This window comes from Pongo pygmaeus, chromosome 3, assembly GCF_028885625.2.
Source record: "Pongo pygmaeus isolate AG05252 chromosome 3, NHGRI_mPonPyg2-v2.0_pri, whole genome shotgun sequence".
Lineage (NCBI taxonomy): Eukaryota > Metazoa > Chordata > Mammalia > Primates > Hominidae > Pongo > Pongo pygmaeus.
The window spans coordinates 26,062,960-26,088,068 of NC_072376.2; the positions used below are offsets into that span (position 1 = coordinate 26,062,960).

The window sequence follows — 25,109 nt, forward strand, 5'->3', positions numbered from 1 at the left end:
CTTGTGAGACTTACTACCACGAGAACAGTATGGGGGAAACTGCCCCCATGATTCCAATTATCTCCCACCAGGTCCCTCCCACAACAGGTGGGAATTACGGGAGTACAATTCAAGATGAGATTTGGGTGGGGACACATCCAAACCATATCAGAGGATAAGATCAAGGTTATTAAAACAAGGAATGTCTTAGTAGTAACCTCTATCTCTATACAAATTACGGTGTCTTGGGTTGTGAGTCTCAGTTAAGATTTGGTATTGCTGTTCTTTGTAGATTTAATTCTTAGATCAGTGATTATCAGCTGGTGTTTGTAGTACCTCACACTGTCTTCATTCGTGTCCAAGAAATCATACAGAATACGCAAATCAAGGTAAAAATTCAGCTCATTATTTTGAAAAAATAAATGATTTACAATAAAATTAAAATAGTTGACATTGAGTGTCGACTATGTACCAAGCACTTTTTTTTTTTGCACTTCATGTGAAATAAAGAACTTAATTCTCATAACCCTTTGAAAGTGACCATTTTGCAGGTGAGAAAACTGAAGCACAGAGAGTCAAGTAACTTACTACAGTCATAAAACAAGTAGGAGATTTGGGATATCTGTGTAGTCTAGACCAAGTCTGTGCTCTCAAACACTGTGCTATCTGCTTGATAGAACAGTTTTAAAATGAAGAGAGAAACATGGGCAGTTCATGCTTTATTAGCATGTTATCACACCTAAGAGTTTAGGAATCCATGCATTTATACAGAACATCCAGGTGAGCATGGTGGTGAAGAACTTAGACTTTAGAATTCTTTAAAACTTACTTCCGGAATTTGGTCTCCTTTTAAATCGCTATAAGAAATAGAATACATTGCTGACTCTCTCTTAGCCTTAGTTTTTTCATCTTTAGAAGTGGGAATAATAGTAGTAGTTTTCTTGTGGATTTTTTTCCTCTGAGACATTATACTAAGCTATTTTAGTAGTATTTTCAAGACCTTGCAATTGTTTATGAAGAACCCATCTGTTTTACTGACTCACATATCAGACCTTGGACATTGTGTTGTTTTGATGACAGGTGTCGTTTGGGAAAGTCTCTGCTTACATTGTCAGTAAAGAAACTGGTTTTCCGCTCCATCCCTGTTATGTATTTTGTTTCAGGATATCTGAAATGGGTGTATTGGGAAACCTTACATAAATGTCTGATATTCCCCAAAACATGTATTAAACCTTCCAATATAATCAGAGTGATGCTCGTTTATTCATGTTTTAAACTTTGACAGTGATTCAACACCGACATATAAAAACCACTCAGAATATTTTGTCTAACACTTTTGCATACACTATGTATGCATTTTAATTTAATGTTTGTAACCTTATGTAGTAGACAATTTTATTTTCCTCATTCTACAGAGGAGAAAAATGGGGCTAATGAGCAGTTAAATGCTTGCAAATGTCTTATAGTAAGTAGCGGAGTTAGGTTTTGAGTATATGTCAGACTCGAGTCTGCATGCCTAACTATGATGATAAATCACCTCTCCTGAGTATTGAGGTCTTAAAATTATGTATTTAAAAGTAGAAGGGGAGACAGACTTATGGAAATCAGGCTAAAAATTGTGCAAAACAGGCCTCCCAAGGAACTAAAAGTAAAAAGTCACCAAGAATGGAGGCTGTTCTTGGTGCTGTGTCTTTCCCTGTGGTCACCTCTGTTGTCTTTCATTATTTTCTCTTTCTGCGTATTTATTGGCTTCCTCTGTTTGCCTTACCACCTAGACCGTCTCGACTACTCATAAAATGGTACATTCAACATCAGTGTGTTTATCACCCTAAAAGTCCAGAGCCATGGCCAAGTGGTCCAGTTTTTCATGATCTCAGTTATAATTTCCTGTGAGAAGAATCCTGCCATCCTGGCACAGACTCAGGGTTGTTCTCCTCTAGGTGAGGTGTCTGTCAATCCTTTGATCAGATAGCTGTGGTTGTGGATGATAGATTGAGAGGGGGTGACTAGACACACACAGGGATCTACACTAATGTTGGTGAGTATTTATTTGTCTGGGAGAAGGGTATGGCCTGAATACAGCCCCAGAATATGTCTATAATAACATATATCAGATTTTATTAAAGTGGTGTCATAAAAATAACAGCACAAATACAACATTTAAGTTACAGGTATGAGAAACTGAAATCAGTTTATTATAAAACTAACTTTCCCAAACTGGATATGTAAAGCATTAACTTTCAGTGGTACTGGAAGAGTTTATTTAAAAGAATTGTCTGAGTGAATCTTTTAAAAAGAATATTCAGTAGTCATTTATTTGCTGAGCACTCCCTTATGTACCTTGTCAATTTAGGATTCCCTGTAGTAGGTTTGCATATAATTGGGTGTATTTACCAGGGAATTCTACATTATTTGCCATACATTATTTGAAGACTCACTTCGTTGAATTTCAGATCCTATTTTCAGATTTCTCAATTCATGAATTCCAAATAAGAAGTATTTGTCTTTTGACAAATGAATACAAAGAAGAAGTATTTGTCTTTTGTGTATGCATTTTCAGTTATTGGTGACTGTTTTAAAATTTCTCTAGTTACCCTACTTCATTGCGAAAATGAGGAGGGGTTTCTAATAAAGCTTTTGAAAAGTCTGAACAGTCAGAATTATATGCTTTTTTCTTTAGGATACTGGGAAAAGGTTCCATAGAACCTGATGATTTTTAGTGTGTTTGGTTCATTTAAACATTTTCCAAACAAAAATATTTCTAATTATACTGGTTTCTAGTCACATTCTGTGATCAGCATGTTGAAGATCTGTAAGATACAGAATATAATTTTATTTCATGTGGTTTGTTACGAGTTATTGTGATATCCTGGAGTCATACTTCTGTTTTAAAACAGAAATATTTTTAGATGGTAATTCCAGGGAAAATACAACTCATTGTATTTATTCAATTTTCACCCACCTTTCTTAGGAATAGATAGTTCTTTTATACCAAATGAGCTATAGGTATCTTCAAAAGCTTTAAAAAATTAAAAAAATCTTTTATTTTGTTAAGTATGTTTGGCATATATCCATAAGCTCATTCTGGCTTTTCTAAAATAGTTAAGTGGCTAGAATACCACATCTAGTCATGTGGAAATTTGCTTATTTTCTGAAATATATTGATCCTGAAATCACAGAACTGCACGTTTAGATTGTTTGTGTTCATGTAATAAAGATAATTTTTTAGGACATTGTCTTTAATATATATTACATAAATGAAACAGTTGCCATTTGTTCCAACTGATTGGACTATTTCCAAGACAAATTTCCTCCCCGCTGTGTCCATCATTATGATTTTCAGTCTAGAATTTCTTTCCAGCTCTTGGACCTTTTCCAAGATGGAGACAATTTCTGAGCATCTCTTTGGTAGTCTCTACTGGATTTTGAAGGTGTCAGTCAAGAAGAGTTGGATGACAGGAGGACTTGGAGCATTCAGGCAGGCCCCCTTAAATATAACTTAAGGCAGCATTTAGTAAAAAGGAATAAGGCACTATTTAGAGCAGACAACAGATTACATAGATTTTTTTAGTTTAGTACTTTTCAAACTTTTGATGACGAAGGACCAGATTTTTAATTTCCAGTATATATGTACAGGGTGGACAAGGTGAACATATTTATCATATGCTTGGCCCAGATGCTGTGGAAGTGTTTTCTAATTGCCATAATGCTGACACTACTCTGCTGAGTGACCACATGTTCAACAGTGTTGTTGATCCTAGAGCATTGTTTCTTTATTTTGCTCCCAAGGTTGTTGAGCCTCAGAAAAGTTAAATGATTTGCTCAATATTATACAGTTGTTAAAATTTTCTTTTTTAGTTTCAGTAGAGAGCAACTCTACTCAGGCAGAATTTGGTGTTTTGTCTGAAGGTGATGTTCATTGCCAGTGTAAAAGTCAGAAAAATATGCCTTTGGCATTTGTAGCTGTAGGGGAATTTTCAGTTTCTGCATTGTGGACTTCTGAAATCTTTTACGTGATCTATAGTTTTGGAACAATAGAAAAAAAAGATACCACATAAAATAACGAAACAAGAAAAATAAAAAATATTGAGGTAGAAAAAGCATAAACAATTTAAAAACTATTAGTTTCACATAATTAGAGTAATGGGTACATATATGAGGAAAGTATCAATAGATAAGGCCTAAAAGATTCTCAGAGATAAGATTAATAAGTGGTATTAAGCCATAAAATGGAGTTTGCTTTTTATTGTTAGACAATGGGAAACGGTTTAAAAAGTAATATAGAACAGGTTAGTTTTTAGCAAAAATAATTTTAATGCCTTTTTTTTTTTTTTTTAAGAGACAGATTCTTGCCTTGTTGCCCAGGTTGGAGTGCAGTGGTGCAATCACAGCTCACTGCAGCCTCAAACTCCTGTGCTCAAGCAATTCTCCTGCCTCAGCCTATCTCTCTATATATTTTAAAGTAAGATTAATAGAAGGTATACTTCAGTTTTGTAAAGTATACTTTAGCTCTAAACACCATAATCAAATCTTTGAATTAAAAGTAGTAGCTTAAAAAAGGCAGAAGAACATAGAAATATGATGCAGTAATTGAGAAGATTATTATTTATTATGTTTTGAAACATCTCTGTCACCAAGTATTTGGTAAAAATGAATGCAGTGATGTTGAGGCAGTATATTATGCTGTTGAATATAACCAAATGGCTTGTGTTGGAATTTCAGCTCTGATATTCATTATTTTTTCAACCTTGGGCAAATTACTTAGCCTCTTTGGGCCTTGGTTTCTCATCTATTGAATGAAGATAAATAATACTTTCCTTATAGGACTGTTGTAAATGACTTTCTCTGTATGGACAGATATACAGTGGTCCCTTGGTGTCTGTGGGGGATTAGTTTCAGGACTCCCTCTTCCCCGCGGATACCAAAATTCGTGGATACTCAAATCCCTTATATAAAAATGATACAGCATTTGGATATAACCTACAGACATCCTCCCATATACTTTAAATTGTCTCTAGATTACTTATAGTACTTAATACAGTGTAAATGCTATGTAAATAGTTGTTGTATTATATTGTTTAGGGAATAATGATTTTTAAAACTCTGTACATGTTCAGTACAGACACAGCCATCCATTTTCCTCCAAATATTCTCAGTCCCACGAATACTGAACCCACAGATAAGGCGGGGGTGACTGTATACACCTATTTGTTATATAACTTAGAATAATACCTGGTAAATAATAAACATTGAATAAGCACTTCTTCTGCTGTTGCTGGTGGTGGTGGCGTTATGATTAGTAGCAGAAGACATTTCATTAAATACATTTTACAAACATGTAAGAATAATGTGACTACAATACCAAAAATTTACCAGTTACTGTTTGAAAATACTTACCCACTGGATATCAGATTTTATCTTTTTCTCCAGTTATCAAGACTAATGTAATGAATTTATATTTAACTTAGTGTTTTCTCTTCTATAGTTCATCAGAGAAGATATGAAATATAAAGATGCTACTAATAAACACAGCCATCTGCACAGAGAAGATAAACATATAACGATTGAGGATTTATGGAAACGATGGAAAACATCAGAAGGTAAGACTGCCTTCGTGATCTGGCTCCCTCCTCTTCTGCACATCTAGCCTGCTTAGTTGTTCTTAACTCATAGTATGCTTTTACCAAAAAAATCAAAATAACATTTCTGTGAGGATATTTATATTTTAGTAAATAATTTTCCCTTCTTGTTTTTGAAAGATGATTTTTATCTTTCTGAGAGTCATTAAGCATCAGGCTGTTCTCATATAATTGTAGTAGAATAAATAAGATAATGCATGTCTGAGAGCCTAAAGTTGTAAAGCATTATTTCAGCTATTACATGACATTATTATAAAAGGTTTAGCAAATAAACATATGGAAACACAAAGTTTTCCTTTTAGTTGTGGAGAATAGTTCCTAATGTTTTTAGGAGTCTATTACTGTTAAGGTTTTTCTTAAGTAAATCCTTTATGATGTCTTGTAATAGTTGTATGATAAAATTGGTATTTTGTTCCCTTTTCTGCTGTTAAGTTCTCAAGCTGTATTATGGACAGTAATTGTTTAGTACAGGAAAAGTCTGTGATCTAAAAATCTCAACTTGGTTCCTAATACTAGGAAGTTACTAAAATTAAAAAAATTTTACAAGCCCACTAAACTTACATTTTGTTTTCAGTAACTCAACTAAAATTCCTTCTTTCTAATGCTTCTGTTCTTTCATGAAAGTCAGCAATTATATTGTAAGCGTATATTTTTCTCTGAAAAATTAAATGAAATTAAAGGGACAGATTACCAGTTAAGAGTGTAAAGAAATAATAAAGTTTACTTGAGTCATTATGATAACATTTAGAAGCGGGAAAATAAAGAAAACTGTCCCACCAATGCTCAGTATTTTTCTCAGTGTAGAAGATGGTAGATAGCTTGCTTACGTGTGTTTCTGCTGAAATACACTTGGGTTGGGGGAAGAAAGAAGAAAACAATTATGGGGGAAGAAAGAAGAAAACAATTATGGACTTAAAAGAAAAATATATAGACTTTAAAAAAACCTCTCCATTTCTTTTCCCTACACCATTTTAAAATAACATGAGCTTGGATAGGAATAGAAATAAACAAATATCTGTTTCATGAGGAAAAGTGAAAATGGTGGGGAACTCAGCAACAAACTTACTTTATTGACACGATATAGCTCAGCAATCCATAGATACTTATAAGGGAGGTGGAGATCCATTACAAAGTCTATTGCTATTAGTATTTTTTAAGGATTAAAATATGTAATACATTGATTGGAACCCACTTGACTATGTTTGAATGAAGAAAAAAATATTTGACCACTTAGGTCTTGTACTACCTTTGTTCAGCCACCATCATCTCTTGCCTGGATAATTGTGACAGCCTAATTCATCTCCCTGTGTTTGTGCTCTGCTGTAGTCTCTTCTTCACCTAGCAGAGTACTCTAAAATGTAAATTAGATCTGCTCATTACTCTGTAGCGGCTCAGAGTAATAGTCCAAATCTTTACAAAGACCCGTAAGCCTCTATGTGTTCTGCCTTCTATTTCCACCTCTCTCTCATCTCTTATCTCTTCTATTCCATGCATCTCTCCTGCTCACTGTGCTCCATTCATTCTGGACCTGTGGCTATTCCACAAATGCAGGAATGCGCACGTCCTCATGGCTAACTCCATTACCTCCTTTGTTAAAGTCTTTATCAATCAATGGCTGTGGTCTCAGTGAAACCACTCTGGCCACCCCGTTTAACATTGCTATCCTCCCCTTTTACTCATTTTTTTTTTTTTTCTGGTGCTCTTGATCTTTCTTACTCAGCTTCACACTTTCCTTTTCCCCATCATATATCACCTTCTAAGATACTATATAATTGACTCATTATATATATCTCCCTTTGCCTCACCTCCGAGAATGTAAGTGTTATAGAGCAGGGGAACGTTGTATGTTTTGTTTATTAATGTATCCTAAATAAAGAGGACTCTATTCTTAAACTCCTTTTTGTTTTCCCACCCTAGTGACTTTGATGAGATCTTTTGTGATCTATGAGAATGTTTGTTTACTTGATTTTTTTTTTTTAAGCTAAGGCCTTTTCAAGTTGAATGACCTCTTAAACCTCTTTTTCCCTAGGCTTTCACCTTAATCTGAGATCTAACCATTATGATAATGAGGGATTTCCCCAGTTCAAACAGTTGGCCTAAGTTATCTCCTCTCTGCTTCCTTTTCTCTAAGCCCCAGTTGGCTATATAACCTTACAGAGCCTGGCAGAAGTAGTCTCAGGATTCCTAGTAATGCAGCTGTATGGGATGAAAGAGAGAGGAGTCAAGTGGTAATAAACTTGCACTAGAAGCTTTATAATGACCTAATTGATTTTTCTCAACCCATGTCAGACTCTGTTTATTAAAGGGGTCATGTAAGGGTGGGGTATTATTGCCAGAGCACTGGTTTTTAAAACATTCAGGCTCCAGGAGGAGTCCCAGAGACGGGGCATGTTGAGTGTGTCGGGTTCTGCTTTTATCTGTTATATTTTGTTTCTGTTGAAAATTTCTCTGGAGAAACGAAAAGTAGTTCTTCTGAAAAAGTTTGAAAACTGCTGAAGTAGAGATTAGAATGTACCCCTAACAATAACATGTAATTCAAGATTGTTTACTTGAATATATACAAAAATGTGTGTGTGTGTGTATATGTGTATTTATACACAAAGTGTGTAGGTTTGTGTGTGTGTATATATATATATATAAAACACGCACTCACTCACATACATATACATGCAAATATATACATTCATTCTTTGCTCATCATTGTTGTGTCTTCCATGCCTAGCACAGTGCATTCACTTTGTATTCAGTAGTGAATATTCACTTTGATACTCAGTAAATAATTGTTGAGTGAATGAAAGTGTAATGCCTGATGAGTATTGGATGCTTAGTAATTTAGTTGGTCAAATGTTTTGAGTACAGGCATTTCCGTTATTAGACATTATGTGCATTTCTTAAAAACTTACGTTTTTTAAAATTGTGAACTTAAAAATGACAGTTTATGGGAAAAATGGGACTGAAGGAGATTACTCAAAACCTATACAACTTACTAGCCATGGTATTAACAGTATTAATAAAAATACTAGTACAGGCCAGGCACAGTGGCTCATGCCTGTAATCCCAACACTTTGGGAGGCCGAGGCAAGCACACCACCTAAGGTCAGGAGTTCAAGACCAGCCTGGCCAACATGGCAAAACCCTGTCTCTACTAAAAATACAAAAATTAACCAGGCTTGGTGGCGCGCTCCTGTCATCCAGCTACTAGGGAGGCTTAGGCAGCAGAATCACTTGAACCTGGGAGTGCGCTACTGCACTCCGTCTCAAAAAAAAAAAAAATACTTGTGCCGCTAAAAAGAATTTCAAATTCCTAATCAATACATACTATATAGTAGCTATAGGAATTTACATTAAAAAACAATGAAGATAACTTTATAGAAGGATGGATGGGGGGTTCTAGTAGAATTGAGGTTGCTAAAAAATGAAGACAAGGGCAAAGTGCATGAAAATGAGAACCGAGCAACAAGCATTTCCAAGACAGAGGCTCTACCCAAATTTAGCAAAGATGAAGAAGGAGGGTAAGTGGAAGCTCCTGTTTGTAGCTTGCTGTATTGGCAGTTAGTGTACCTTGCATCCATTTGATATTACTTGGCGATGTGAAATGATACCATGTTTGGAAAAGTCACATATGAAATGATGTGACTTTTGCATTGACGTGACCCCTAATTACTAGTGGCACATAAAGTAATTCATGTTACAACAGCACATGCAGCAAAATAGACTGTATCTATTAGGTGCTAAACAAGCATTGCATTGGATCCTGGGGATTAATGATGAGTTAAACATGGATCTGGGATATACAGAGCAAATTGCTGAGTAGGAAAGACAAAGAAAACAAGTAAATTACACTATAAGGTGATAAGTACAATAATAGAAGTAAGTTTAGGGTATGGAGGTAGCTCACTGGAGGGAGTGATTAGCTCACTATTATACACAGAAGGTGGTGTTTGGGTTGACCCAGGAGTTCTAGAAGGAGACAAGAAGTAGAACATAAATAGTATCTCCCCCATGTCATCTTTTTTTTTCTTGAAATAGACAAGGTTTTGCTCTGTCACCCAGGCCGGAGTGCAGTGGTGTGATCATACTTCACTGCAGCCTCAAATTCCTGGGCTCAAGTGAGCCACTGGAGTAGTTGAGACTATGGGCGTACACTGCCACAACTGGCTTATTTTTTATTTTTTGTTGGGACGGGATCTTACTGTGTTGCCCAGTCTTGTCTCCAGCTCCTGGCCTCAAGCAGTCCTCCTGTCTTGGCTTCCTAAAGCACTAGGATTACAGGTGGGAGTCACCACACCCAGCCTCCTTCTTTAGTTACCTGAAAATTTGCTAGAAGTGAAAGTGGAGGTGGCATGCTATAGAAAGTATGTAGGCTTTCAAACTATACAGCTTTAAATTCTGGCTCTTCTATTTATGAACAGTGAGGCATTGGACAGATTTTGAAAATTCACTTATAAAATGTAATTCTTGTGTGACATAAATCAGTAATGTAGTAAAAGTACCTGACATAATTTATGGCAACACCTGTTAGGCACTTAGTAAAGGTTGATTCTCTCATTCAGTAATAATGCGAAATAAACTAAAAAGTTCAGCCATATTCAAAGTTTTATACTGTTTTTGACTTAGTGTCACAATATTTATTGATAAAATGAACAGACTAAGCTATATATGTACCATCATTGTGTGCAAACTCTGGACAGTGAAATGTACCCAAGATCTTTCTGGAATTTTGTCAACTGCGGAAAAGTAAAATTGTTTTATGCAGAAGTTGATCCTGACCTCAAATAGAATTTCAGCAGTGACTTTAATGCAGTGTGTGTGTGTGTGTGTGTGTGTCTGTGTGTAGAGAGAATGCTTGGTCAAGTTGCACATGGCAGCTGTCTAATGCAAATGAAAGCCATTTAAAAACTAGTGTTACATTTCAGTTAGATTTTGATAAACTGGATACGTTGTGAGAATTACTGAATGTATTTAAATAGTAGCCAGATACCTAATGCAGGAAAATGTAGATAGAAAATTATTGGTTATATACAAGATTTAGAGACTATAGTAGATAAAAAACTGATTAAGTAAGACACTGTTTTTAAAATGAAAACTCACTGGGTTAGTTATAACATGTGACAACCATGAGGTAATCTTTCCATCCTGTTCAGCACAAGTCTTAACCTACCTAAGGTCACTGTTTAATTTTGGGCTTTACAAATTGAATAGACATTTGGAAATTTAGGATAATGTTTATTTATTTAAGGATTAAAAATTTAAAGCAACTGAAATAGTCTGAGAGAAGAAAGATACAGGCACTTAATAATGGTTATTTTCAAGTGTACCTAAAGGCTAGCCAGAGACTAAATGACCAAGAGTATTTTCTTTTTGTTTAGGACAGCAAAAATATAAATATTTTATAAAAGGAAATATAAAGAAAAAAAATTTCTGACCACTGATATAAAATTCCTAAAAGTAAGGGAAGTTATAAATATTTTAAAAATATATAGAACCTTTATATCCATAAGATTTTTCTTGGGGGTATGAAAGTATAAAGGGATTTTTAAATGTTGATAAAATCCACCAGCTCTTTAAAGTGTATGATGTTGGTTGCAGTGAGACTAGAATAAAAAAACTGTAAATAGAAAAGTGTGTATTGTTTAGCATTATCAGAAGAGGAACTTAAAACGTAAGCCTTGCAGATAATAAGGTAGTGTTATCTTTGTGGCATCCATCAACAAAATATTTATTTGTATATTTACAATATACATCACACTCATTAGTAGAAAATAAGGAAGTATGAGAGACGACCTTTCTCCTCCAGGAGCTTAACAATGTTTTGCATGTATGCAGATGAAACGTTAAATAGCAACTCAAGAAGGTTTGATTAAATACTGTATAAATGACACGATTGTAGGAATCTAAGAGAATCGACACATTTATTACAGGGAAGGCTTCATTAGGGAGATGGCTCTTCAACAAGACTTTGAAAGATAAAATTTTCATAGAAATAAGAGAGGGATATACAAGTTAGCACATTAAAATGAGTCCAGCTGTAAATGCTAAATCCTTCAAATAAGCATAATTTACACAAGAGATAATACATTTTTAGTGTATGTGAGATAATAATAAACACTTTTAAAATTTTGTCTTTTGCTCTTACCATGTAGTGCGTAACCATCTCGTGTCTTAGTTCTGTCATCTGTTAAATGGGAGTAAAAGTTGTCTACCACATAGTAAGTGATGAACAGATATCTATTACTACTGTTTTTGGAAGGTAAATCTGACCATGGCACATTTATGGGATATTGCAAACTCATATTGCTGGAAGAGGCAGCTGAGTTGGAGAATACTGGGAGATTGGGTCAGAGAAGGAGGCCAGACTGTAGTGAGTCTCTGTGTAAATCTGATGAGCAGCTCCAAGAGTGGCAAGTATGATTCCACTCATATTCCAGTGCTTACCAATCCATAGTGATTCGCTGGAGCACTGTATTAAGGAAGCTTGGTCTGTATCTGTCTTGATAGCAAAAAAGGATATTATTTTAGCAATTATCTATTAGCAATATTTACTGTGTGGGAGGTGATAGTGTATTTTAGCATTTTATCATCATTGCACTAAGTATTAAGAGCTACTATAGCTTCTTGCTTTAGAAGGCCTGGTAATGAAGAAGAGTTATAAAAAGACAAATTCACTATTGGCAGGAACATTAGCATTGAGTTGAATATAATGTGGCTTTGAGTGGGAAGAATGAAACATGAATTCTGAGCAGTGTTTTAAAGGAAGATTTGGGTTAATTTTTCCCCTGTGTTTAGAATGAATTCCAGTTTTTTTCTCCCTGTGATTTTTGGATCCACTGGGCTTGGAGGGGGGGTTTATTTAACTGATTCATACAGGAAAAATTTTCTAGTAAATGCTTATTATGAGAAAGCCCTTGTCCTAGGTACAAAAGATACACAGATGAAGAATGTGTTCTCTGTCCTCCACCCGTCTACAGTGTGTTGGAGAAAGATCTTTTAACAAGTAATTAAGGGATGTGCGGTGATCTGTAACTGAGATTATGTAGAAGGCACTGTGGGATAATAAAAGGAAAAGCATGTCCATCCACCTACAGAAGTTAAGTAAAGCCAGATGAGCTGCATTAAGGAACATTTACTTTTCATCTCTTGTCACTCCTTCAGTGAGAGACACTGTGCTAGATTAATAGCTAGGAGGATATTTGTACTTAATGTAACGCATTGAAAAAACACAAGGCTGTTAATATGCTACAAATACCTGTGCTATTTTAGTAAATCAGGTTTTAACACTTTTCCACTTTCCTACAGTGCTTTTAGCTTTAGGAGAAGCTCTTGTTATAGCCACAGTGGAGGGGTTGAGTTTTAATTGTTCACAGAAAGCACCTTATGCAAGGGAAGGTCCATTCTTGAGGTAGAGTGTAGTTTCAGAGTAACAGATGTCATCATTTCTACCACTAACAAAAGGTCTTTAATAGTCCAAGTTTCTTCTGTGAAGAGAATAGGTGACACCAGTATGTTACTCATTCACTCTGTCAACCAACATTTAAGGGAGTTTAACGTGGGTTTGCTAGAAAAATAGTGTCTTTCTTGATTAATTTACAAATTTGGCAAACATTGTTTTGTATTAATCATTAGTTATAATTGATTTTTGTACTTCATACAGAGTTTGCCCCCTTTTCCCTTTATTATCAAATAACTTTCTTTTATAAAATTATCCAAATGAGTTCAGAGCACTCACAGTAAGTTGCTGATTGCTCTTAATCATGATCTTATGTTAGCATTTTAGTGTCTCTATTCCCTTCACTTCAAATCTACCCATCAGGGCTGTTTTGGTTTTATTAATTTTCTTCTTTTTCTCTTTCTCTTTCTGTTTTATTATTCTCAGTTCTTCCTCTTTCACTTAAGTACACTTTCATTTTAGAGATTTTGGAACATTGCATATGCTGATTTGCTGGGATTAATTCTGTCTTTTTAGTTTGTGGAAGATACTTTGAGACAATCCTGCCTTCTTTACGTAGATTGTTCTTGGTTTTATTCTGAAATAGAGACCCCCTCTCAGAAGAAGATGCAGAGACCAACTGCCTATTACGTCTCTCTGTCCTGTAGAAAACTTGACAATTCTATTCTGTAGGAACACGTGAAATAAGTGTTTTGAGCCTCGTTTTGTCTCACATAACAAGTTTTCCAGCATATAATTCAACATATGAAGCTTTTCTAATGATTTAAGGAGGTACTATTCTAAGATTGGTTGTGAGTTTGCCTTATTATGGTTTTCTATACACCTGAATTATTCTACATTTCTCCTCTGCTATGTTCACAGACTCAAGGGATACCTCAAGGTTGGAGTACAGTAACAGAACCTTCTGCAGAAGGTAAAAATGAGGGCTGTCCACTTTTCACTGTGACAGACTATCTAGAAAACAGTAGCCTTTTTTGGACATCATATTGTCCTTTCTACCCTTTTCCTAGTAGTTGGAAATCAGTTGCATATGAATGTGTGTTACATTTTCCTTTATCCATCTTTGTTTTGGGAAAGAGGTGGGAAGGAGGGACTCAGGAAATAGTTTTAGATTTTGAAATGTGTGTTATTGCAGGAGAGTCACTATATTATATTCTACTTTATATAGAACAAATATTTTATTTGCTGCTTTTGAATAAAGGACTTGTTTGTTGAGAATGACATTGTCTTCAAAGATGGTCAGTTAATTTTTGTTTCTTTCTCAGACAAGTCTTATGCTTACTTAAGTCTTTTCCCCCCATTTAACTGAATGTTACTTAGCATTTTAGTAGTGACTGTAATAGAAATAATGTAAATTACAAATATTAATACAGTGAAAACTAAAACTTTCCGAGGTATTAGCCAGCCTTTTGAATTTGAATATGACCTTTGCTCTTTCTAAAAATTCTAAACATTTCTATGATTCTGATATGTATATTTATGTATATATTACATATATAAATGTATAGCTCAGAGGAAATGAATGATAAAAAATAGAATAAATCACTTAGCATGTTTTTATATCTTATAATTAAAAACCATTTCACTCTCTGGATGGTTACTCTGCATAGAATAGAACAAATAAAGCTTATATCTTTCTATCTTTCTCATCTCGTCTGGTTTTATATTTTAAAGATAAGAACCTCTTCAATAAAAGGTCCTCAGTAAGCATTCTTCTAACCCTTGGATAATCTTCTGTTTCTCCCTCTCTTTGCATCAACATTAATTCTTTCAGGATGTTGAAAATAATAGACCATTTAGATAGTTTTGATTTCAGTGTTTTAATCAGATAATTACTTAATAGTTTGAAATTAAGAATCTAGATCAGTTTGACAAAATGAAACAGAATGGCAGTTTTCATAGAGGGAAATTTATCGTTTTTATTTCCAGCAACTTTTCTTACCAAGTAATCAGCTAAAAAAAATGCAAAACAGGTGTTTATCACTAGGAGATTATAGTTGCATAAGGGCAATGTTCTAAAAGCAAACAGAGATTTGTGATTCACTCACGTAAAGGTATAATAATTCAAGTCATATAAATTGAGAGTTCACTAAAAGAAGGAAAGGGAGAGAGTAGCCTTGGGGAAGACTGGCATTAAGGCAAAGACAAAGAATTGATTAATGAAATCAGTAATGGCCATCAGAAACATGGAGGGAGAATCAGGAAGGCACAGTGTCATCAGCATCTAGAAAGGGGAGTGTTTTCAGGAAGGGATAGACGGTAATATAGTAGGGTGCATAGACTTGGCATATTGCAAAGTGTCTGCCAAGAGTCCTCCCGAATAATTCTTCATTTAGGTCTCAGTAATAAGAATGGATGTACTGCTGAGCAGACATTTTGTGTTTCTATTGTGAATCCTGTGACTGATTTTGCTTCCTTCTTTGTCTGCCTTTTGTAACTGTTATTAAGGATCTCATATATTTTGTAAGTGCCTTTACCTCAGCTTCATTTTATCTTCCTGGTCCAGTGACATCTTTCATCTTTTATTCTCTTTGCATTGTATGCATCTTCGTAAGTGATTTCTTTTCTCCCCTTTCCTCCTCCCCCTCCCCTCTCCTCCAACAGTGGGGGTTAGAGAGAGGAAAGATGAAAAGTGGCTAGTAGCTTGACACAGAGAAATATGATATATGTGAAAAAACCCATTAGATTTGGCAAGAATGAAATCATTATTAACAGGCAGGAAGATCAGTAGTTTGAGACTAGCCTGGCCAACAAAGTGAGACCCCATCTCAGCAAAAAATAAAAAAAATTAGCCAGGCTTGGTAGTATGCACCTGTGGTCCCTGCTACACAGGAGGCTGAGGCAGGAGGATCGCGTGTACTCAGGAGGTCAAGGCTGCAGTGAGCCATGTTTGTGCCACTGCACTACAGCCTGGATGACAGACTGAGACCCTGTATCAAAAAAAAATCATTAACCTTCAGGAAATTTAAATATTGGTATGGGGAATGGAGTGACACACATGCACACTCACACACACACTCAAATCTTGAGCAAGATTTAAGTGGAAGCAACCCAAGTGTCCATTGACGAATGAATGGATAAGCAAAATGTGGAATATGCATACAATGGAATAGTAAGAAAATTCTGACATATGCACAACATGGATAAACCTTGAGAACATTATGCTAAGTGAAAAAAGCCAGTCATGTAAAAAATATTGCGAGATTCCACTTCCGTGAGGTACTTAGAGTAGTCAGAATCATAGAGACAGAAAGTAGAATGTTGGTTGCTAGGGTCTGCGGGGAGGAGAGAACAGGGAGTTGTTGAATGGATACAGAATTTCAGTTTTGTGTAATAAGATGAAAAGAGTTCTGGAGATGGATTGTGATGATGGTTGCACAACAGTATGAATATACTTCATACCACTGAATTGTATACTTAAAATTGGTTAGGATGGTAAATTTTATGTTATGGATATTTCACCACAATGAAAGGATTTAAGAGAATGAGTATGTACAAAGTAGAAACAGTGGGTGACCCCCTATTTAAGGAATAGGCAAGAAAATGGAGGGAAATGTAATGGTAGTTTTAAATGGGTAGTCTGATCAAATAGAAGGTTTTCTTAAGACCTGGTAGATCTGGGCTGCTTAAAAGACAAAAGGGAAGCACTGGACTGATATTTTTAAAGTTGAACGTTAAAAAATAATTCAGCAATTACTTTTTGAACACCTACTATGTGTTAGCGGTAGTCTTATTATATATTTTGTTTTATGTCAGCCTTATTACATATTTTGTTTCATGTCAGCTTTCTTTTTCTTCATGGATAATTGTGTCAGTTTATGGATTGAAAAGATTTTGTTAGGCTAATAAGAAAATAATGTAAGCTCAGACAGGCAAGAAACTTGTTGACAGAATAATTCTCCATTGCTGGATGGCAGTGACTCACAGGCATATCACTAACAATTTTTAAATCCTTCTTAGAATTCATTTTCTGTGATGAATTTGAGTGACAATCCTTGTTGAACAATGTCTTGAGCTTTGTGGAAGGGGATGGAGGCGGGATGGGGAAAGTGGCAATGGAGGGGCAAGTAATTAGAGAAGGGAGGCCCAAGAGATTCCTTAACTTTTAAATTGGCTTATGCATTTGTTTAGTTTCTGACTTATATATTGTAAGCATATAGAATTCTAACATCATTATTTTCCCTGTTTTGACCAGTACCAAATATTTTGTGGGAGACTTTTAATGATAGTGCTACAGCTCTACTGCAATGAATAATAATAGGTTTCTGTGTGCTAGCTGCATTCCCACTGATCCAGAGCCTGTGACCTTAGCAAAGGTAAGCATATCCCAGATTGCAGTGTGAGATAGTTGAAGATTGATCTGCTTTGGTAGTTGTCTAAATTTCTCTCATCTGTTTTTAATGAGCATGCTCAACTGCATGAATCTGTTGATGACCTTAGACTGCATTATCTTTTAGATGTGTAAATTGGAAGCTTTTGAATGAGGGAAGGTGAAGTTTTAAGTTAGTGAATATATGCTTTAGGACTGTGTCTGGATTCTTTGAGTGGTTTTCAAGAATGCCCAAAAGAGTAATCACTCTAGATTCTAATGAAACTGCAGTATATTAAGTATGGGAGGCTGAATTTATGACAAAACTGAACGCTTAATAAATTCCTCTGCATAACTGATTGTTCAACACGCTTTGTTGAGTAGCTTGAAATTACAGTATAGTGTATCTTCTCTTTTATTACAGTTTCATTTTAAAATTTGAGCAGTTTGTCTAAGTCTTTTTTAAGTATATAAGTAATCTTTTTATTTAAAATAAATTATATTTTCCAAAATAAAAATAATGAGAAGACTAACATTGTCTTGCATTTTTGCAAACCTCTTCAATGTCTGACTTATTGGAGGGTAGTTAGATTCTCATAGCTGCATCTGCATCCAATCTGTTTTAGGATATTGTTTTGGTTTTAGTATATATATGTATTTTTTTTTATCATACTTTAAGTTCTAGGGTACACGTGCACAACGTGCAGGTTTGATACCTAGGTATAAGTGTGCCATGTTGGTTTGCTGCACCCATTAACTTATTTACATTAGGTATTTCTCCTAATGCTATCCCTCCCCCAGCCCCCTACCCGCTGACAGGCCGCTGTGTGTGATGTTCCCTGCCCTGTGTCCAAGTGATCTCATTGTTCAGTTCCCACCTATGAGTGAGAACATGCGGTGTTTGGTTTTCTGTCCTTGTGATAGTGTACTGAGAATGATGGTTTCCAGCTGCATCCATGTCCCTGCAAAGGACATGAACTCATCCTTTTTTATGGCTGCATAGTATTCCATGGTGTATATGTGCCACATTTTCTTAATCCAGTCTATCACTGATGGACATTTGGGTTGGTTCCAAGTCTTTGCTATTGTGAATAGCGCCGCAATAAACACGTGTGCATGTGTCTTTATAGTAGCATGATTTATAATCCTTTGGGTGTATACCCAGTAATGGGATCGCTGGGTCAAATGGTAATTCTAGTTCTAGATCCTTGAGGAATTGCCACACTGTCTTCCACAATGGTTGAACTAATTTACACTCCCACCAACAGTGTAAAAGCGTTCCTATTTCTCCACATCCTCTCCAGCATCTGTTGTTTCCTGACTTTTTAATGATTGCCATTCTAATTGGCGTGAGATGGTATCTCATTGTGGTTTTGATTTGCATTTTTCTGATGACCAGTGATGATGAGCATTTTTTCATGTGTCTGTTGGCTGCATAGATATCTTCTTTTGAGAAGTGTCTATTCATATCCTTTGCCCACTTTTTGGTGGGGTTGTTTGCTTTTTTCTTGTAAATTTGTTTGAGTTCTTTGTAGATTCTGGATATTAGCCTTTTGTCACATGGCTAGATTGCAAAAATTTTCTCTCATTTTGTGGGTTACCTTTTCACTGTGATGGTAGTTTCTGTTGCCGTGCAGAAGCTCTTTAGTTTAATGAGATCCCATTTGTCAATTTTGGCTTTTGTTGCCATTGCTTTTGGTGTTTTGGTCATGAAGTCCTTGCCCATACCTATATCCTGAATGGTATTGCCTAGGTTTTCTTCTAGGGTTTTTATGGTTTTAGGTCTAACATTTAATTCTTTAATCCATCTTGAATTAATTTTTGTATAAGGTGTAAGGAAGGGATCCAGTTTCAGCTTTCTACATATGGCCAGCCAGTTTTCCCAGCACCATTTATTAAATAGGGAATCCTTTCTCCATTTCTTGTTTTTGTCAGGTTTGTCAAAGATCAGATGGTTGTAGATGTGTGGTGTTATTTCTGAGGCCTCTGTTCTGTTCCATTGGTCTATATTACCTGCTTTGGTACCAGTACCCTGCTCTTTTGGCTACTGTAGCCTTGTAGTATAGTTTGAAGTCAGGTAGCGTGATGCCTCCAGCTTTGTTCTTTTGGCTTTGGATTGTCTTGGCAATGTGGGCTCTTTTTTGGTTCCATATGAACAGTAGTTCTTTCCAATTCTGTGAAGAAAGTCATTGGTAGCTTGATGGGGATAGCATTGAATCCATAAATTACCTTGGGCAGTATGGCCATTTTCATGATATTAATTCTTCTTATCCATGAGCATGGAATATTCTTCCATTTGTTTGTGTCCTCTTTTATTTCCTTGAGCAGTGATTTGTAGTTCTCCTTGAAGAGGTCCTTCACATCCCTTGTAGGTTGGATTCCTAGGTATTTTATTCTCTTTGAAGCAGTTGTGAATGGGAGTTCACTCATGATTTGGCTCTCTGTTTGTCTGTTATTGGTGTATAAGAATGCTTGTGATTTTTGCACATTGATTTTGTATCCTGACACTTTACTGAAGTTGCTTATCAGCATAAGGAGATTTGGGGCTGAGATGATGGGATTTTCTAAATATACAATCATGTCATCTACAAACAGGGACAATTTGACTTCCTCCTTTCCTAATTGAATACCCTTTCTTTCTTTCTCTTGCCTGATTACCCTGGCCAGAACTCCCAACACTATGTTGAACAGGAGTGGTGAGAGAGGGCATCCCCGTCTTGTGCTAGTTTTCAAAGGGAATAATTCCAGTTTTTGCCCCTTCAGTATGATATTGGCTGTGGGTTTGTCATAAATAGCTCTTATTATTTTGAGATACGTTCCATTAATACCTAGTTTGTTGAGAGTTTTTAGCACGAAGGGCTGTTGACGTTTTTGAAGGCCTTTTCTTCATCTATTGAGATAATCATGTCGTTTTTGTCTTTGGTTCTGTTTATATGCTGGATTACGTTTATTGATTTGCATATGTTGAACCAGCCTTACATCCGAGGGATGAAGCCAACTTGATTGTGGTGGATAAGCTTTTTGATGTGCTGCTGGATTCTATTTGCCAGTATTTTATTGAGGATTTTTGCATCAATGTTGATGAGGGATATTGGTCTAAAATTCTCTTTTTTTTGTTGTGTCTCTGCCAGGCTTTGGTATCAGGTTGATGCTGGCCTCATAAAATGAGTTAGGGAGGATTCCCTTTTCCTATTGATTGGAATAGTTTCAGAAGGAATGGTACCAGCTCCTCTTTGTACCTCTGGTAGAATTCGGCTGTGAATCCCTCTGGTCCTGGTCCTGGACTTCTTTTGGTTGGTAGGCTATTACTTATTGCCTCAATTTCAGAGCCTGTTATTGTTCCATTCAGAGATTCAACTTCTTCCTGGTTTAGTCTTGGGAGGGTGTATGTGTCCGGGAATTTATCCATTTCTTCTAGATTTTCTAGTTTATTTGCGTAGAGGTGTTTATAGTATTCTCTGATGGTAGTTTGTATTTCTGTGGGATCGGTGGTGATATTCCTTTATCATTTTTCATTGTGTCTATTTGATTCTTCTCTCTTTTCTTCTTTATTAATCTTGCTAGAGGCCTATCAATTTTATTGATCTTTTCAAAAAACCCGCTCCTGGATTCATTGATTTTTTGAAGGGTTTTTTGTGTCTGTCTCTTTCAGTTCTGCTCTGATCTTAGTTATTTCTTGCCTTCTGCTAGCTTTTGAATGTGTTTGCTCTTGCTTCTCTAGTTCTTTTAATTGTGATGTTAGGGTGTCGATTTTAGATCTTTCCTGCTTTCTCTTGTGGGCATTTAGTGCTATAAATTTCCTTCTACACACTACTTTAAATGTGTCCCAGACATCCTAGTATGTTGTATCTTTGTTCTCATTGGTTTCAAAGAACATCTTTATTTCTGCCTGCATTTCGTTATTTACCCAGTAGTCATTCAGGAGCAAGTTGTTCAGTTTCCATGTAGTTGTGCGGTTTTGAGTGAATTTCTTAATCCTGAGTTCTAATTTGATCGCACTGTGGTCTGAGAGACAGTTTATTGTGATTTCTGTTCTTTAGATTTGCTGAGGAGTGCTTTACTTCCAATTATGTGGTCAATTTTAGAATAAGTGCAGTGTGGTGCTGAGAAGAATGTATGTTCTGTTGATTAGGGGTGGAGAGTTCTGTAGATGTCTATTAGGTCCACTTGGTGCAGAGCTGAGTTCAAGTCCTGGGTATCCTTGTTAACCTTCTGTCTTGTTGATCTGTCTGATATTGACAGCGGGGTGTTAAAGTCTCCCCTTATTATTGTGTGGGAGTCTAAGTCTCTTTGTAGCTCTCTAAGGACTTGCTTTATGAATCTGGGTGCTCCTGTATTGGGTGCATGTGTATTTAGGATAGTTAGCACTTCTTGTTGAATTGATCCCTTTACCATTATGTAACAGCCTTGTTTCTTTTGATTTTTCTTGGTTTAAACTCTGTTTTATCAGAAACTAGGATTGCAACCCCTGCTTTTTTTTTGCTTTCCATTTGCTTGGTGGATCTTCCTCCATCCCTTTATTTTGAGCCTATGTGAGTCTTTGCACGTGATGTGGGTCTCCTGAATACAGCACACTGATGGGTCTTGACTCTTTATCCAATTTGCCAGTCTGTGTCTTTTAATTAGGGCATTTAGTCCTTTTATATTTAAGGTTAATATTGTTATGTGTGATTTGATCTTTTCATTATGATGTTTGCTGGTTATTTTGCGCTTTAATTAATGCAGTTTCTTCCTAGCCTTGATGGTCTTTACCATTTGGCATGATTTTGCAGTGGCTGGTACCGGTTTTTTCTTTCCATGTTTAGTGCTTCCTTCAGGAGCTCTTGTAAGGCAGGCCTGGTGGTGACAGAATCTCTCAGCATTTGCTTGTCTGTAAAGGATTTTATTTCTCCTTCAGTTATGAAGCTTAGTTTGGCTGGATATGAAATTCTGGGTTCAAAGTTCTTTTCTTTAAGAATGTTGAATATTGACCTCCACTCTGTTGTGGCTTGTAGGGTTTCTGCCAAGAGATTCGCTGTTAGTCTGATGGGCTTCCCTTTGTGGGTAACCCGACCTTTCTCTCTGGCTGCCTTAACATTTTTTTCATTTCAACCTTGGTGAATCTGACAGTTATGTGCCTTGGGGTTGCTCTTCTCGAGGAGTATCTTTGTGGTGCTGTGATCCTTTGGAGGAGTAGGGGCGCTCTGGTTTTTAGAATTTTCAGCTTTTCTGCTCTGGTTTCTCCCCATCTTTGTGGTTTTATCTACTTTTGGTCTTTGATGTTGGTGACCTACAGATGGGGTTTTGGTGTAGATGACCTTTTTGTTGATGTTGATGCTATTCCTTTCCGTTTGTTAGTTTTCCTTCTAACAGTCAGGTGCAGGTCTGTTGGAGTTTCCTGGAGTTCCATTCCAGACCCTGTTTGCCTGGGTATCACCAGCGGAGGCTGCAGAACAGCAAATACTGCAGAACAGCAACTATTGCCTCTGGAAGCTTCATCCCACAGGAGCAGCCGCCTATATGAGGTGTCTATTGGCCCCTACTGGGTGATGTCTCCCAGTTAGGCTACACAGGGTTCAGGGACCCACTTGAGGAGGCAGTCTGTCCATTCTCAGAGCTCAAATGCTATGCTGGGAGAACCACTGCTCTCTGCAGAGCTGTCAGACAGGGACATTTAAGTCTGCAGAAGTTGTCTGCTGCCTTTTGTTCAGCTATGCCCTGCCCACAGAGGTGGAGTCTACAGGCAGTAGGCCTTGTTGAGCTGTGGTGGCTCTGCCCAGTTCCAGCTGCCAGGCTGCTTTGTTTACCTATTCAAGCCTCAGCAATGGCAGACACCCCTCCCCAAGCCAGGCTGCCACCTTGCAGTTCGATCTCAGACTGCTGTGCTAGCAGTGAGCAAGGCTTCGTGGGTGTGGGACCGCTGAACCAGGCACAGGAGAGAATCTCCTTGTCTGCTGGTTGCTAAGACCTTGGGGAAAGCGCAGTATTTGGGCAGGAGTGTTCCGATTTTCCAGGTAGTCTGGCACAGCTTCCCTTGGCTAGGAAAGGGAAATCCCCTGACCCCTTGCACTTCTCAGGTGATGCGATGCCCTGCCCTGCTTCAGCTCGCCCTCCATTGGCTGCACGCGTTGTCCAACCAGTCCCAAAGAGATGAACCAGGTACCTATTGGAAATGCAGAAATCATCTGTCTTCTGCATTTATCACGCTGGGAGCTGCGGACTGGAGCTGTTCCTATTCGGCCATCTTGGGAGTCTTTTTTTTTTCTTTTTAGTGGCAAGAGATGGAGACTCAAATTACCTCAAGTAATGAGAAGTTCATTGTAAAGATGCTTGATCACCAATGATTTGATTGATTGCAAGTTGCAAAAGTCAGACTCACCTGCTTTCTTTATTTACATATAATCAAAAATTTATGCTGTAATCCCAGCAGTTTGAGAGGTCTAGGCAGGTGGATCACTTGAGGTCAGGAGTTTGAGACCAGCCTGGCCAACATGATGAAACCCTGTCCTACTAAAAATACAAAAATTAGCTGGGTGTGGTGCACACCTGTAATTCCAGCTACTCGAGAGGCTGAGGCACGAGGATTATTTCAACCTGGGAGGCATAGGTTGCAGTGAGCCGAGATCATAACACTGCACTCCAGCCTGGGTGACAGAGTGAGACTCTGTCTCAAAAAACAAAAAAAAATATTTTTCCTGTGAGACAAGACAGACATTATTCTAGGCTTTGGGGATAGAGCATTGAACAAAATAGATATTCTTCCCTGACGGAGTTAACGCTCTTTTAGAGAGACAGTGAGCAAGTTTGCATGTATGTGTGTGTGTAGCTACATATACGCTCACACAACTGCTGGTACAGGTTATTTATGTGAAAAAATAAAGCAGGGTAACAGTATAGTTAGTGAGCAGATGGAACAAGGGCTACTATAGATAATGTGGTCAAGGAAGAAGTCCCCCAAGAAGAGGTTTTTGGTTATAGATCTGAGTGGCGCTAGAGGGTGAGCCAGGGGACAATCTGGGTGAAGTATATTCCAGGTTTAGGGACCAGCCAGGCCAAGGCTTACAGCTGGCACAACCTTAAAGTGTTTAGGAAACTGTTGGAAGGCTCATGTAGCTAGAAAGTAGTAAGGAATGGGGAGAGTGGTGGGAGACAAATTGATCGAGGAGACAGACAGGGACAGATCTCATAGGACCTGGTAGGGCCAATAAGGAATTTGAGATTTATTATATGGATAATGTAAGTATATTGCAAGTATAACTCCATTTAGGAGTTTTGAGCAAAGTAGTGATGTGATTTATCTTTCAAAATGATTATTGTAATTACTGTGTGAATATTAGACTCTTGAGGGGAAGGGGTCAGGAGTAGAAGTAGAAGACCTGTTGAGGCTTCGTGTGAACTGGTGAGAGGTGATGGTAATCTGGTGAGAAGGAAATGGCTGGAAAGTCTGATTTCATGATATATTTTGAAGAAATAGCTGGCAGGATTTGCTGTGGAATTGAATTCAGGATACTAGTTGGGGACAGGGACAGGAATAAAAGTTCATTCCTAGGTTTTATGTGGCATTGAAATTTCTTGGGAATAGGAGTAATTAGGAAAAAACCCAGAAATCTGAACAGTCTCAGGGGGGAGGTTGTTAATAATGGGGGAAAACATTAAAAAATACTGGTTGAGATCATGATGCAAAGAGTGAAGGACTGAGTGCTGTGAGGTCAAGAAGTAGAGGAGGACCCTGGAGAGAAGGCTGGGAAGAAATGGC

General features: G+C 37.0%; 1 protein-coding gene across 5 annotated transcripts in view; it reads left to right on the forward strand.

Annotated features, from left to right (window-relative positions):
• Nucleotides 1-25,109, forward strand: part of STIM2 (stromal interaction molecule 2) — a 163,806-nt gene that overhangs the window by 88,870 nt on the left and 49,827 nt on the right. For all 5 annotated transcript variants that reach the window (XM_054485108.2, XM_054485107.2, XM_054485105.2 and 2 more), the window contains one exon: nt 5,465-5,579. In XM_054485108.2, coding sequence (XP_054341083.1) covers nt 5,465-5,579 — 115 coding nt within the window. The remainder of the gene's footprint in view (nt 1-5,464; nt 5,580-25,109) is intronic.